This window comes from Mirounga leonina, unplaced genomic scaffold, assembly GCF_011800145.1.
Source record: "Mirounga leonina isolate KUSES-001 unplaced genomic scaffold, KU_Mleo_1.0 Mir_94, whole genome shotgun sequence".
Lineage (NCBI taxonomy): Eukaryota > Metazoa > Chordata > Mammalia > Carnivora > Phocidae > Mirounga > Mirounga leonina.
Genome location: NW_023270855.1, coordinates 4,830,379 through 4,846,236, shown reverse-complemented (window position 1 = coordinate 4,846,236; position 15,858 = coordinate 4,830,379). Strand labels below are relative to the sequence as shown.

Here is a 15,858-nt window from a genome sequence, read left to right as displayed (position 1 = left end):
ATTACCGCAGGCGCCCTGGGAACTCCGAGCAGTAGCAGCGTGTGGGACTTGGTGAAGTCACTGCACACAAGGGGTCAGAATCAGGATATCCTTTAAAATCACTGCCATTTTCATTTGTATTAATTCCAATCAGGTGCTCCCAAAGAGAGTAAATGGTTGAGGCTGAATTGCATTGCCTTTAAGCTGCATCCACAAGGTACAACGAACAGCAAGATTTGGCAGTTATCCCCTTGGGATGATCAATAAGGGTATTCAGTCAGTCTTGGGAAGGTGGGGTCAGAAAACTCCCACTGTTGTTAATAATTTCAGTGTTTCACTCTTATTTCCAAGGTGAATGAGTCAAAAAAAAAAAACAAAAAAACCCATCCTGGATGTACCTCTTAAAGGCTTCTATTCAGAAATTTAGCTCAGGGCACCCTTCGCTCTTTAAACAATTTAAATAGATTGTCTTTTCTAGTTCCCTTGAATAGAGTGTATATTTACATAGTAAAAGGGTATCAATCTCAATTTAGGATATTTTCCTGATGGTGAAAGATATTTAGTTTGGCAGGATACCAGGACCTTCTCTCTTGGTGACTTTCCTGGAGAGGACTAGCAAACCCATCCTCCTAGATGAGAAATGTCTCTCAAATAATGGAAATACAAATGCTCATATTTACACTGTATTTGGCGTTTTAGACAATACTTTCACACAGATGATCGTCTCTGATCTCTTCAAACACTCTGCCGTGAGGCAGCAGAAATCCCATTTCACAGATGTAGTAACTGGGCTCAGAGAGTAAAGCCACACACCCCAAGTCACACAGCTAGAAATAAGCAGAGCCTGAGGCTAAAAAGCAAGTCCATTCTGTCCCCTGTACCTAAGCTTACCTCTCGGATGGTCACACTTGCCCAACCACAAAGAAAATATAATTTCACAGTACCTTTCTGCTTCTTGGTCTGCGCTCTGTTGTTTGCTTTCAAAGGCGTTGAAGCTGCTCATGTCCACATAGCCATCGTTTTCATTTGCCGTGGACAGGGCTCTGCTCTGATCTTCAAACAGTTTTGTAAATGTCCCAGCCCTCACAGGCCTCCGGGGTGGAATCTGAATATTTTCATAGTCTGAGTTCATGGCTGGGATGTTCTCATAGTCTGAAGTGTCGGCGTTGGGGAATGAGATGGACCGAGGCTTGGTCAGGGGCAAGGGCAGAAAGGGGGGCCGGGAGCGGTCTTCGAAGGACTCCACTCTGGACACCGTCCTGCTGAAGGGGACACCTTTCCTCTTGCCATCCCTGTAGAAGATGAGGGAGGAAGGGGAATCGGAAGCCCGGAGCTTGCCAGTCCGAGCCTTAAGCTGCGGGGAGTTGCTGAGGCTCCTGCGGTCAATTTCCAGAAGCCTGGCAGGCCCATGGTAGCTGGATTCTGAAGACGACCTGGAAGAAGACACGTTGACATCCACGTGCACTTTGTTCTCCGACTTCTTTTTAAAAGTCAGTGCCAGGAACCTCTTGAAAGATGACTTCTTCTTCTTGGTGTACTTGTCTGGGGGCTCACTCTCGATCAGCAGGGAGGGAGAGCTCTTTGTGATGGGCTTTTTGGTGATGCAGGCCAGGTCGAAAGGGGGCGGGATGTCGACCACAGAAGAGGGTGTTGAGGTGCCGCTGGACGGAAGGTGGTTCCTCTGGGAGAAACTCCCAGAGGAGCCAATCATACAGGGCAGAGAAAGGTTGTCATCTTTCCTTTTGATCCTATGGTCATCCAAGCCCGATGCCTCCGACTCCCGGTACAAGGAGACTGGAATCTCTCGGCCTTCCACAGAGAATGATCGGGGGTATAGAGTGAAGGCTCTGGGCTTTGCTGGCAAGGCCCTGCTGGTTTCCAGTGGTTTCCCCTCCAACGAAAGAACCGTCTTTCTCGCCTCCTTGGTGGCACCTCTAATGCCAATGGCTGATGAGCCAGCTTCTGGTCCGGTTTCTTCTGGGACAGTTTCTGGGACATAGCCAGCCACCTTCCCGGAGTGGGGCCTGGCCCTAGTGATGATGTTCTTCCTGTCGATGGAGACCAGGCCACCCTCAGCATCAGAGTTCATTTCTTCTTTTGTGCCATAACCACTCAGCATGTCAGATGCAGCCTGTGTCTCAGGCTTCTCTCCTTCCCCAGGGTCAGACCCTTGCTCCAGGTCAACTCCCATCTCATAGGGGTTGGTGAGCCCATCATCTATGGCATCCTCATCCTCTGGCATGACCACCACGTCAGGGACAGAGGGGCCCTCCCCAGAGCCACACGAAGTTCCAACAATGGGGTCCTGCTCTGCACGTTCTCCAGACTGTGGTTCCTGCTGTGACTCTAAGTCTTTTGCTGACTTGGAAAAAGAGGAGTAGCTCTCGCTACAGAAAGAGGTGCTCTCAGTCGGAAAGAACTCGTAGGGACTTCCTGAGAGTGAAGTCACAAATTCATCCATGCCATCATTCTCGAAAGGAATGATTTGGCAGCTCTCCTCGGCAGGTTCTTCCTGCACCAGGTCTTCACCTTCTCGAGGGTCCTCTCCCACCTCCCGGGTGACTGTGGCCATTTCTTCTTGGTCCGTTTTCTCATTTTGGTCAGGTGGTTCATCCTGGTCATCCTGGTCACCACTGGCTGTGGCATTTTCACCCCCTTCCTCTGGGACTTCAGGGCTGTCTGTGGCCATCTCTGCCTCCTGAACACCCATGGCCAAGCCCTCATTCTCTGTGGGTTCCTTGCTGTCATCTTCAGCATCCCCCTCAGGGGGCCTGTCAGAATCCACACGTTCATCTGGAGCCCCTGGTTCTGTGTTGGTGGAGCCTTCCTCACCACCCTCCTCTGCCTCTGTGGGTGTCCCAGGGGGCCCAGGCTCATCACTGGGAGTTGCTGGACCCTCTAAATCAACGTGAGTTAGAATGATATCACTTGGAAGGACTGCTTCTCCATCCCAAGGGCCCCTGTCCTCCAGGTTGTACACGTTGTGTTCTTCCACTAGCTTCTCTTCCTCCTCACTTGTAAATGTCTGCTCCTCTGCCCCTGGATCACAGGCACCATCCTCCACCCCCACATTCTCAGGGGTGGGGGCTATGCCTCCATCAACCTCTTCACCCAGCACCACTTCAGCTGGGGCTGCCAAGTCCTCAGCAGCTCCCATCCCCTCCAGGTCGCTCTCCTCGCCTCCCTCCCGGCACTCCTCTCCAGCGGCATCTGGAGGCACCATTACTGCATTCTCTGCAGAGCTGCTACACCTGGGTTCGTCCTCTTTCGGCGGAGCCTTGGGGACCACAATGTACTCCTCATCAGCCTCAGACTCAGAGCACTCCAAGTTGGACCGGTGCTCTCCGTAAAGCCCCCTGTCAACGCAGAGCACTTTCCCGTTGCTGCATTTGTTCAAGCTGTTGATCATGTACACGCTGGCTCTCCACTCACTGGGGGTCGCCAGCCTGGGCTTAGGGGCAATGGGGGGCTTCGGCCCCCTAGACATGGAGTTGGGACTGTGAAGACTATCAGGCCGGGGTGATGAAGGGAATTTGGGTGCTGTCACAGGTGTGAGGGGACTGGCAGTCTTTGGCTTGGGAGCAACTGGTGGTTTTGGTGAATCTAAACGATGAAAATAGAGAAAACAAGGACACAAAAAGTACAGTTACCCTTATTTCCATTCAGAGTCTACCGCTTAGCATTTTCAAGAAAACATTGAAGATAGTTTCCCAACCTATGTGAGCCCAATCTACTATGTTCTGTCTTCGGTTTATGTCCTCCACCACCATCTTTAAAATCCCTTCACCTCTACTGATAATTCATTCTGTAAACAAAGTGAATAGATCTTCCTTTTGTACACAGTCCAGCTAACAAAACTCAACTCAATGACATACTCCTCAAACAAAGGTGTGCAGATCATTGTAATCATTGATCCAACAATGTATTAAATGCTTTCTAGGTGCCAGGTACCCATGAGACAATGCTGAACTTGACAGTCACCATCCCTGCCACCCTCATGGAGCTTACATTCATTCTACAGTTAATTCATTGGATACCTACTATCTATATGCATAGCACCGTAGACAGGAAGGTCTTCTAGGGTCAAGAAGAGAAGGATACCTCTCTTGAGCACTTGCAGTTGAGTCAGGGAGGCAAGACTAACAGAACAATTGGAGGACAGAGCCACAGACCCTTGGAATATTATGATTAAATAGCTATTATCTCACTCCTTCAAGGACAATACACCAAAGGTCTGTGACAATGATGCATGACTCTTCTAAGGGTCACCTCTGAATTCTACATGCTTTAAGACTGGTGTCTAGCTAACTGCCCTGCATCCAAATTTCATGGGCACCTGGATTTCATGGGAGAAACCATATGGTATTTTCCAACATGGATATTTGCAAAAAGTCTCCTGCCTTATGGATGCGGAGGATCTATCTGACATGTCAGAATAAAGGATGTGATACAAATGCACGTGCAACAGGAGTCAGAAAAGCAAGAGATACCATGACTAGGAAGACCTCCTGGAGAAGGTGAAATTTCAGCTGTATTTTGCAGAATGGGAGGGATCTGGTGCAAGGGCCAAGGGAGTAGCTGCCCACTTCCAAGTTCATCTGTCCTGCAACAAGCATGCCTCCATGCCTCCAAGCCCCTGGCCACACTGTGGGCAGAGTGAGGAATGAAGCTTTCCAGGAAGGTATCTCCATCCTGACATCTCGGCTTCAAATGCACTTCTTGGCTTCCCACTGCTCATAGATGACAACATACAAATCTCCCCTTGAGCCAGCCCCTCCTCCCAGTGCCATTCCCACTAAGGCCTGGGTTTGACACAGAGCAGCTGCAGAATGCCAGCCTGGCTCATGACAGAAGGGAGATGGAGCAGAGGTCCTAGAAGTCCATCAGCAAACTTCTCCTCCCTATGCATTTGACTCCCAGGTAAACCCTTGCAGCCCCTAATCCTAGTCATCTGTAGTTCAGGGCTCTCTGGCAGAGACAGAGTGTGAGCCATGTTTATATCACATACGTAATTTTTAATTTTCTCATAGCCACATTAAAAAAGTAAAAAAGAGTATATGAGGCTAAGCGGAAGACGCCAGACTGAAAAGCCTACCTATCATATGATTGCATTTATTTGACATTCTGGAAAAGAAAAAACCATAGGGACAAAGAACAAATCAGTGCTCATCAGGGCCTAAGGGAAGGAAGGGGGTTTGACTCCAAAGTGGCAGCATGAAGAAGCTTGTTTGTCTGGTAGAACCCTATCTTGATTATGTTGGCGATTACATAACCCTAAGCATTTGTCAAGGCTCTTAGTACTGTATACCCCCCCCAAAAAAGTGAATTGTACTGAATGTAAATTTAAAAATAAAAATACATATAATGAAAAAAAAAAGTAAAAAAGAAGCAGGTGAAATTAATTTTAACAATACTTCTTTTTTAATTCAATATATTCAAAATACCATCATTTTGGATATCATCATGTAATCAGTGAATCATGTCTGGATCAACATGTCATCAATATACAAAATTTATTAAGGAAATATTTGACATACTTTTGTGTACTAAGTCCTTGAAATCTAATGTGTATTTTACACTTTTCAGCACATCACAATTCAGATTAGCCACATTTCAACTACTCAGTGGCCACATGTGGGTAGTGGCTACGGTGCTGGCCAGCACAGTGCTAACTGGTTTTAACCCATCTCCGTGGGACTGTTCCATTGGCACCTCAATTTCAATACATCTGAAGCCAAAGTAAGTATCTCCCCTAAACTGGCAGAACTGTGTAAAAATTAGCTGAGGATGCCCCAAAGGAAATTAAAAAGGCCTGGAATAGCAAGAATATAGGTGCCCATATACCCTGTTCCTGAAAGGGCCCAATTTCAGAGCCTCTTTAGTTACACTTTGCAAATAAATCTAATGAACTTAGTGGTCAGGTTTTCCAGTGTGCAGCTAATTAGGAGGGGTAGGGATTGGCAGTTAGAACAGGAATACTGCCAGGTGTAAAATGTGGTAGTGGCCAGGAAGAAAGGAAGAGAAGAGACACAGCTGTCAAGACTCTAAAGGCTAAAGCACCCACTGCACCAACCCCCTAACCCACTCCTATATTCATCCACATTAACACCCAGGCCAGCCACTGACATCTAGATAATAACACAGAGTCTTCAAAATCTAAGTGGCCTTCCAACTCCTTGTTTCCATAAGCAAATATGTCCTAATTTAGAAAAATATCTGTCCAAATTAGTAAAACACAAAACAAATTTAAAAAAATGCCACACACAAAGACAACAACAACAACAACAAGAACAACAACAACAAAAACCCACCCAACTATGTGGAGTTTAAACAGCTAACCATTAGCTAGTCTGTCATTATAGAGTAACAGAGTGAGCCTTTGGAGCCTGGCTGATCTTGGTTCAAATCCTGACTTTTGCCACTTTTAAGCAATGAAACCGAGCCTCAGTTTCTTCATCTGTAAAATGGGTACAATAGGTACACCTACTCTCAAGAGGTTATGAAAATTAAAAGATATATATTAAAAGTGCCCAGCAGTAGGTCTTCAAGTAGAAGTACTCAATAAAGAGAAGCTATTATTATTCTAATAATGTCAGTCTTTGCCTATCCCACATCTTCCCCTGGTATTAAGTCTTGCTTTACACCGATATGTAATATTAGGTTCAAGCTCCCAACATCAGGTGTCAGGCACTGGCATGAAATTATTCTTTGAGGGTGGGGACTCTCATTTCTCATCCTTAACAGGTGGTATTTCACATGAGCGCCATGAGACCTGACAAAGGGACAGATGGGCCATGAAAAACGACCATCACCTTGGCTGCATCACCCCCACCCCCACTCCATCCTTCATCCAATCAAGCTATTGATCTGTGGGCGCTGTCTCCTCAAGAAAGGTTACAGTGGGCGTCTGAGGCGTGATCCTGCAAGAAAATGCCTTCCCCACAGGATCCCCTAGGAATGACAAGTATCTAGTGTCCATGTCCTGCTTCCAGCTCTGAGATTCAGGGTGTTTCACCTGCATCCTCTCTGAGATCAAAGGATGCCAGAATCAGAAAGGCTTTGTCTGACCCCTCAGGAAAAGATGAGGAAACTGAGGCACATAGAGGCGAGGCATACGGTTTTCAGAAAGTCTGGAGCAAGGCCCACGTAGAATGCGGGTTTCTTGCTTCCGGGTCTAGTCACTTGAACCTCTGCCTTCACCCTTTTGCCCTTGAGTTTTCTTCTACAGTGGAGACTCAGGGCTCCCAGCTTCTAGTGAGGCAGAGAAGGGTAAAATTCAAGGAAACTGAGACCAGAGAGACCAGAGACAGCTAGCCAGGTGTGAAATTTACATAAAGCTGAGTCCAGGGTTCAGAAATACTAACCGACCATAAGGTGAATGACTGGCTTTCATTTGCTCCCATCTAATTCCCATTAATCCAACTCCATCAAACAGATATTTATTGAGCACCTACTATGTGCAGGGCACTCACCTAGAATCTTTGGACAAATCAATAAACAAAAACAAATATTTTGTCCCTGGCGAACCTTATATTCTAGTAGAGGAAGATAAGCACTAAAAAGGAAAAGCATATTACATTATTGTACATTAGATGATCATAAAGTCTATGGAAAAAGATTAGGAGTTTGTTGTTGTTTTTTTTTTTTTTTTTCAATTTTAAATCAGGATAGGCTTCACTGAGAGGACATTAGAGCAAAAACTAGAAAGATGTGAGGGAAGCCAGGACTCAGGTGGTGTGTTCAAGGAGGGCCAGAGCAGCTAGAAGGGAGGCATGAGCGAGCAAGCAACAGGGAGAAGCAGGAGATGAGGTCAGAGAGGTCACAGGGAGGGTGTAGATTATGCAGGACCCCCCAAACAGAAGAAGGACATGCATACTCTGGCTAATGTGCTGAAATAGGTAGAAGTGGTGTGGATGGATGCAGGGACACCCATGAGGAGGCTCTTGCAATAATCCAGGCAAGAGATGAGACAATGGAGGCTTGGACCAGGTTGGCAGTAGTGGAAGTGGTAAAGAAGAGTCAGATTCCAAATACGAAGGCAGAGCTGGCAGGATTTGCTGACAGTTTGAACATCGGGTGTAAAAGGAGAGAAGTCAAGGACAACACCAAGGTTTTGAGTCAGAGGAACTGGGAAAAAGAATTCAATTGGTGCTGGGGAGGGAAAGCCAGAATTTCAGTTTGCACGTGTTAAACCTGAGTTCCCTACCACACACCTAGGTGGAGACAGATATCAAGTGGGCTCCCAGATATACCAGTCTGGGTTCAGGGGAGAGGTCTGGCTGGAGGCATCCATCACAGAGATAGAATTTAAGGCCTGGGCCTGGCGAGATCACCAAGTGAATGAGTGTGAACAAAGAAAAGAGCAGGGCCCAGGAGGGAGCCCCAGTGGCCCTGAGGTTATGAGAAGGAGTCAGGGAAAGACACTGGGGAGGAATGAAAGAAAATGAAGGTTGTGTGAGAGCTTCAGCTCTGCTCCCTCCCTCTCCCCTCATAAAAAGGAGCCCCATAGAGCCCCTCTCCTCAGTACAAGTTTATTTGGGTCCCAGACCAATTCTGCCTAGAGAAGACCCATGGGAAGAGATAGCATTGGGGTGCATGTGGAAGGACGAGGAGGATTTTCCTGATCAAAAAAGAGGCTGGGTATGCCAGACAGAGGGAATAGAATGTGCAGAGGCCCAAAGGCAGTTAGATGCAAGCCATCTGGGAGTATGGTAAAGAGTTCAGTATGGCAGGGATGGGGGATTACAGGATAAATCTGGGCTGGGGCTTCCTCCTCCGGGTTAAGCTCAACTTTCTGACTATCCAGAACCCAGCATGGGTGGAGCTGGTGGACCCTCTGCTGTCTCATGAGTTCCTCTGGCTGTGGTATGAACCTTCCTTCTCCCAGTATCACAGAGCCCGGGGGGGTGGAGGGGGGTCATACCTCTCTGCCCAGGACCTCTTGGCAATTTGCTATGCATAAGGATAACTCAAATGCAGAATACCCTTTGAGCCAAAATGCCAAGAGTTAACTGACAATGGGGGAACCACAATGACAGGAGGAAGAGATTTTTAACAGCTTCTGGTGATAGAAATCATTCCCAGCCAGGCCCCATTACTAGTTTATATTTTCTCTATTTCAATTAAGCATCTGTCACTCACACCCACACATGCTGCTGTTTCCTTGTCAGTTATGCAGAGGTTAAATGAGAAGGGGCATTGGGAGGAGCACTGGACTAGGAGTTAGGAGCTCTGATCTCCACTCCTGGCTCTGCCATTAATTGGACATGTGACCTTGGGCAAGTCCCTTCCCCTCACTGAGCCTCAGTTTCTCCATCTGTAGAGCAGGGGTGCTGCACCAACCAGTCAGTAAGTGCCTTCTGCTCCGGCCGACTATAGCATATTTAAACTCATGGCTCTTCTCGTGTCCCCTGATATCCCCTTGTTCAGTCCCTGAGTCTGTTTCAACGGCAGTTCACTATATTCCCCCTGGAACTCTCATAGCCATATGTTCCAAGAGTAATTATCTTCCAATTTCACCTTCCAATTGCATCTTAATTTAACTTTCATTCCTGGGTGCCTGCTGGAATGTCCAAGCCAAGCCTGATGATTTCTAATTAGGCTGCTGTTAAGCTAGTCCAGTGATCCACGACAGGGCACATACTGGGAAGACCACAGGGACAAAGTGGGAAAAGCATGGGCCCCAGGCTCAGACAGACCTGGGCTCCAATCCCAGCTCTGGCACACATCATCTGTGTCATCCTGGGCATGACACTTTGCCTCTCTGAGCCTGTTTCTTTCTTGGTAAAATGAAATAAATACCTCCTTTTTCTATAAGGATGTTGAAAAGTTCAAAGGAAATAACAAACATAAGACACCTAACAGTCAGTTGGCTATAATTTCTTGGGCACTTACTATGTATTTAGCACTGGATAAAAAAGCAGGCTCTCAAGCTGGACAGTGTGTGTTTCAATCCCATCTTGGCTCAGTGACCATAAGATCCCTGCAGCTCAGTTTTCCGATAGGGATAGCAAGAGTACTTACCTTGTAAGTTTACTGTGAAAACTGAATTGATTGAAGTAAAACACTTAAAAGCAGCACCTAGTTCACAGTAAGTGACCAATAAATATTAGCCAGTATTCATTGGTAGCTTATGACAAACACTATTCCAGACACCTTATAAGCTTTATTTAATCATGAGAACTCAAAGATCATACTATCCCCATTTTTCAGATGAAGAAACTGAGGCACAGAGGTGAAGTGACCTCCTCAACGTCACATAAGTATATAGTGGTTCTGAAATTCAGTCCCATGGAGTCTGTGAGCCACTCTGTTACATGATCAGGAAATTCAGAGCATGGCACACAGAAATCATTATGTGAGCTTCCCATCACTGCCAGCACACTGAAAAAGTAACCAGTTTTATGCTGGAGGCAAGTTACAGGACGGCTAAACCCAAGAGTAGCAACTGCTAAGATTTCCTGGGACCAAACCTGCCTCTCAGTTTATTCCGGCTCATTCCATCCCCCAGATTCTCAGAAAAGGGAGGGCTTGCCCAAGCCTTAAGCAGGGAAACGTGGGAAAACTGGAACCGCTCTCACCATTGTTTTAAGTGAGTTTTATTAGGAGTGTAGGAAAAAGCTAGCCCGGCTCTGTTCAGGCTGTGCCAGAAACAGGCAGGAGGCGACCTTCTTCCTCCAAGGAGTGGCTGGCTGGGCACTGGGACCCTGCTCCAGCCTCTCCCAAAGTGGCACCCCTGCTGTGACCCACACTCCCTCACCATCCAGGCGTCCACATGCCCAGCAACAACAGGGCCTGGACACAGGAAGGCTGCTTCCACACTCCCAAAGTCCCCGAGTGTCTCCTTTGTCAAATCAGTCCAGCCAAATGTCTCCCGTCTGCACTTCACTCCTAAGACAATGACTTTTTTCATTAAAAAGACTTAAAAAAGAAAAAGCCCACAACACACACACACACACACACACACACACAAGGCAGCAGGATATGGTTCTAAGACAGCCAAAATGGTGGCTTCCTGTTTCTTTAGGGATGTGTGTTTTGGAGTATGGCTTCGGACAAGGGTGTTGGTCCAGGAGGGGGCTGCCTTCTGCTCAATTTTAAAAGAAAAGAAAAAAAAGAGGGACTATCGCTCCTTGGCAGGGAAATTAAGTTAGCTGAGCCCCTTGCTTTGCAAACTCGCCTCTCCGAGGGAACTTTCTGCCCTTGGGGTGGATGGAGTCAGGAATCCTGAGAACGGTTCCAGGCATCGCCCAGCTGAGTCTCAGTTACTAAATCTGTTAAATGGCACTCCTCTGAAGGGACTGCTAGTATTCGCTATCAAACGCATTCTGGATTTCCCGGAATCCCTGAACTGGCAGAGTCAGATTCACGAGGCAGAGACTCGAGGGATGGGAGGGAACGTCTGGAGTGCGGCTCAGCCTCGCCGAGGAGTGTCCCCCTTGGCGTTTCATCCCCTGGGGGAGGCACAAAGAGGGCCCCGGGCCAGAGCCCTGCGAGGGAGGGGTGCGCTGCGGGGCGGGGGAGGGGCGGATAATTTAGGGCTTTTTTTTTTTTTAAGATTTTATTTATTTGACAGAGACAGCGAGAGAGGGAGCACAAGCAGGGGGGAGTGGGAGAGGCAGAAGCAGGCTTCCCGCGGAGCAGGGAGCCCGATGCGGGGCTCCTTCCCAGGACCCTGGGATCATGACCTGAGCCGAAGGCAGACGCTTAACGACTGAGCCACCCTGGCGCCCCAATTTAGGGTTTTCTAGTCTCCTCCAGGGAGTGAGCTCCAAAGTCTCGGTGTCTAGGAGAGAGAGGAGGGAGCAGGAATCGTCTTAAGAGTGCGCCGCCGGGTACGGAGGGGCCAGTAATAGACCCCGGGGTGGGAAGAGTTCCGGAAGGACCCTGGGGCCCAGGAGGGGCCTCTGAGGGGCCAACGAGGGCCTGGCGGGAACCCCGAGGAGCCGGAGTGAGGATTCAGGAGCGCGACCAAGTTGCCTTCGCGAAAGGAACGCTTCTCGGTTGCCGAGCGGTGCCCCACACTGGGGTCGCGGTGGGAGCGGCGGAGGGCATACGCGGCCAGGGTGCGGCCTCGCGGAGACTGAGGGGGCGTCCCCCAGGCGGGGCGTCTCGGACAAGGGGCCCCCCGATGAGTCTCAAGCCTCCTCGGCCGGGGGGCGCCGGACCCGCCCATATCTCGGCCGCAGCCGAGCAGAGTGGGAAGGTCGGGGCATTTTTCGGCGGCTCGCTCCAGGCGCCCCGTGGGCTCCAACTTGGAGCGCCTGGCGCGGTCCCCTCGCGCGCGTCCCGCGGCGCCAGAGGTCGAGCGGAGCCTCCTACCTGCTCTGTTCATCTTCCAGCACGCCCAGCCCGGGGCCGCCCGTCGGTCAGTCAGTCGGTCCGTCCCCGCGCGAGTCCGCGCGCCGCCTTACTCCATGGCCGCCCCGCGGGGCCCGCACTCCCTGGCGCCCGCCCCGCCCCCCCGGCGCGCGCCGGACTCCGCGCGGCGCGCAGGGCAAGTGGGGGCGCGGGGCGCGAGCCTCCGGGCTGGGCTGGGCGGGGCGGAGCGGGGCGGGGAGGGGGCGCGAACGCCGGGCGCTCGGGGCGGCGGCCGGGGCAGCGCGCGGCGTTGCCTTCGCTCGAGATTCCGCGCGCAGCGCGGGGCAAGTGGGGGCGCGGGCCGCGAGCCTCCGGGGGCGGGGCCGCGCTGGCCGGGGGCGGGAGAGGGGAGGGGGCGCGAGTGCACCGCGCGTGGGGCGGCGGCCCGGGCAGCGCGCGGCGTCGCGTCCGCTCCGGGTCCCCGCTCCGTACCGGGCGCGCAGCGCTCAGGGCACCGCGCCTCTGCCGCCGCTGCGCCTCCGCCCCCTCCTAGACGTTTCCTCCCGCTCTGAGGAAGGCTTTTTTTTTTTTTTTTTTTTTTCCTTTTTGCTCTGTCAGGGATCGCAGGGGATGAGGGGCGAGGCGTCCCCGCGCACATTTAAAGGGGCCGTGATGACTCGGGGAGCCGCGCGAGGTTCAAGGGACTAGGATCAGTTGAGGGGAAGGAGGGAGCCCCTCGTGGGCTTTTGGAGACCTCCTAGCCCCTCGTCCAAGGGACCGTCCATCTCTTTCTTTTCAACCTCGGGCATGCATTCGGTCCTGGATCAAGCGCTGTGCAGAGAGCAGAATAAGACCGCTCCCAGTTCTTACCCTCATGGAGCTTAGATGGGAAGTCAGTGGAGACACAGACAAATAAGCAATATCATTTCAGAGAGTGATAAATGCCTTGAGAGAGATAAGCCAGGGTAATGGGGCAGAGCACTGACTCTCAAAGTGTGCAGATCAGCATTGGAATTGCTAGAAATGCAAATTCTCAGGAGACTTCCCCCCCCCCAACACACACACCAGACTTATTGAATCAGAAATCCTGTGTCTAAGAAACCCTTGAGGTCCTTCTGATGTAAGCTGAAGTTTGAGAACCACTTGTGTAGAGAATGGGTGATCAAGGAAGGCCTCCCTGAGGAGGTGACATTGAAAGGAAGACCTGGTTGATGAGCCTTTCTTTGTTCACTCAGCGCACACTGGCCAGCATCTCCCTGGGACCAGGCCTGGTGCTAGATGATATGGATGACTCTGACCAAGCCTTCGCCCTTGAGGTCCTGGTCTGATTTGCCACGCAAACATAGGCAGAGTGCTGGGATTGGGACAGGAGTGCAGGAGAGCTTGTGGGAACTCAGAGATGCCCCACCTCCCCAGAGTGAAGAGGGTTCAAGCAAAGGAAAGGCCTTTCAAGTAGAGGAAATAAACTGAGCAAAGACTTAGAGGTGTGAAAAGGCATAGCCTGTTGGAGGAGCCCTAAGGGTTGGCTTGGCAGGGAAATAGACAGCTGGTGGAAGCGTCCCAATAGGAGCAACAAAAAGACTAAGATGAGAGGTGCTTTTTTTTTTTAAGTAATCTCTTTGCCCACCGTGGGGCTCGAACTCAAAACCCGAAGATCAAGAGTCCCGTGCTCCACCGATTGAGCCAGCCAGGTGCCCCAGAGGTGCTTTGAATACTATACTAAGGGCTTCCTTCCATCAGACATTGAAAGCTGAGAGCAAGGACATATCTTCCACATATAACTACATTTATGGAGTGCCTAATGTGTGCCTGGCACAGCTCTGTACATGCATATTTACTCATTTAAGCTTCATTACACCCTTGTGAAGCTGGTATCAAAATTCTTCCCATTTTAGGGGCACCTGGGTGGCTCAGTTAGTTAAGCATCTGACTCTTGACTTCAGCTCAGGTCATGATCTCATGGTTCATGAGATGAGCCCATGAGATTGAGCCCTCTGTCAGGCTCCGCACTCAGCAGGGAGTCTGCTTGAGATTCTCTCCCTCTGCCCCTCCCCCACTCACATGCGCTCGCGCGCACTCTCTCTCTCTCAAATTTATTTATTTGAGAGAGAGAGAGCACAAACATGGTGAAGGGCAGAGGGAGAAGCAGACTCCCCGCTGAGCAGGGAGCCCGATGTGGGACTCGATCCCGGGACTCTGGGATCATGACCTGAGCTGAAAGCAGACGCTTAACCGATTGAGCCACTCAGGCGCCCAAAATAAATAAATCTTTAAAAAAAAAATTCTTCCCATTTAACATTTGAGGCAACTGAGCAAATTGCTAAAATGAGATTTCCTGATTCTGTTCTTGCCCTTGCTGCTCCATGTCTGCATCTCCAAAACCCACCTCAAGATGTGGCTTGGTCATTTAGTAGTTTGGTTGTGAGTCTACTATGTACCGGGGTATAGGCATTCAGCAATTCCAGCACTCTGTGGGAAGGGTGGCAAGAGGTGTGTGTGTTGGGAGAGGGGGATGTCTCAATTCATGTGGAAATTGGGGGAGGAACATGGAACATACCCCCTTCCCGCTAGCACCAGCATTCCCTCCTGTCCATCAAATGGGGAAGAAGAGCCCGGAAATTACCCCTTGCCAAGGTGATGGCTCCAGGGCAGGGGCTGTGCATATTAGGTGTTCACTAAAAATATGTGAAAAATACAGGCATGAAGGTCTGATTGGAATCATTACATGAGCTAGTTGGTGCCCGGCACACAGAAGGTGTTCGATGCACACATACTGAAGACAGGAATGAATACATTTCAGTTAGGTAATGTGGAAAGGCTCTGAAGAGGTTACACTCTTTTTTTTTCCCCAGCATTATGAAAAATCTTATATAGTGTCTTCACACTCACCAAGCACTTCCATACACCTAACTAGGTTTGTAGGTTTTGTTTCCATTTATTTTTATTGTTTAATGACCACAGTATAGAATTAGATTATGCACACTTTCAGGCAAGGGCATAAGGTGTACCATAGTTTCTCTAAATTAGGAATGGAATTTGATCCTTTCAAAGGACCTTTTCATCTCTGAACTGCCATGGAGTTCTTAAGCCTCCAACCTTTTGTAGAGAAACACTTGTGCCTCTGGAATAGAAAATCTACACCAGAATTTGTGTTACATGGACAGGGTCTTAATAAATTTTATGGATCCCTGCCTGGAAGTGGTGGAGAAGGGGATGGAGATGGTGGTGGTGGAGGTGGGAGAGGTGATGTTTGAGGCAAAGCAGGTGGAGGTGGTGAGGTGACAGAGTAGTGGTGGAAGTCAGGGTGAATATGATGTAGTTGGTGATGGTGGAGGAGATAGAGGTAGTGGAACAGATAGATGTGGAGGTGGTAGACTTGGAGGAGGTAATGGAGGTGGTTGTGGAATTGGTCAAGGAGTGGAGGTGGTAGAACTGAGTGAAGCGATGAAGGTGGTGGTGGAGTGGAAAGAGGTGATGGACATGGTGGAGATGAGTGAGCTGATGGACGTGGAGTTGAGTGAGCCGATGGACGTGGAGGTGGAGTTGAGTGAAGTGATGGAGGTGGTGGTGGAGTTGAGT

The 15,858-nt window shown here is 49.7% G+C and overlaps 1 protein-coding gene across 5 annotated transcripts in view; it reads right to left on the bottom strand.

Annotated features, from left to right (window-relative positions):
* Positions 1 to 12,429, bottom strand: part of FGD5 (FYVE, RhoGEF and PH domain containing 5) — a 123,596-nt gene extending 111,167 nt beyond the window's left edge. For all 5 annotated transcript variants that reach the window (XR_004677838.1, XM_034997591.1, XM_034997593.1 and 2 more), the window contains exons 1-2: positions 12,301 to 12,429; positions 924 to 3,582 (exon numbers count right to left, since the gene is read on the bottom strand). Coding sequence is in view for 4 of the 5 variants with exons in the window: in XM_034997591.1 (XP_034853482.1) it covers positions 924 to 3,582; positions 12,301 to 12,313 (2,672 nt within the window). In the remaining variant the exon portion in view is untranslated. The remainder of the gene's footprint in view (positions 1 to 923; positions 3,583 to 12,300) is intronic.
* Between the last annotated feature and the right edge of the window lie 3,429 nt (positions 12,430 to 15,858).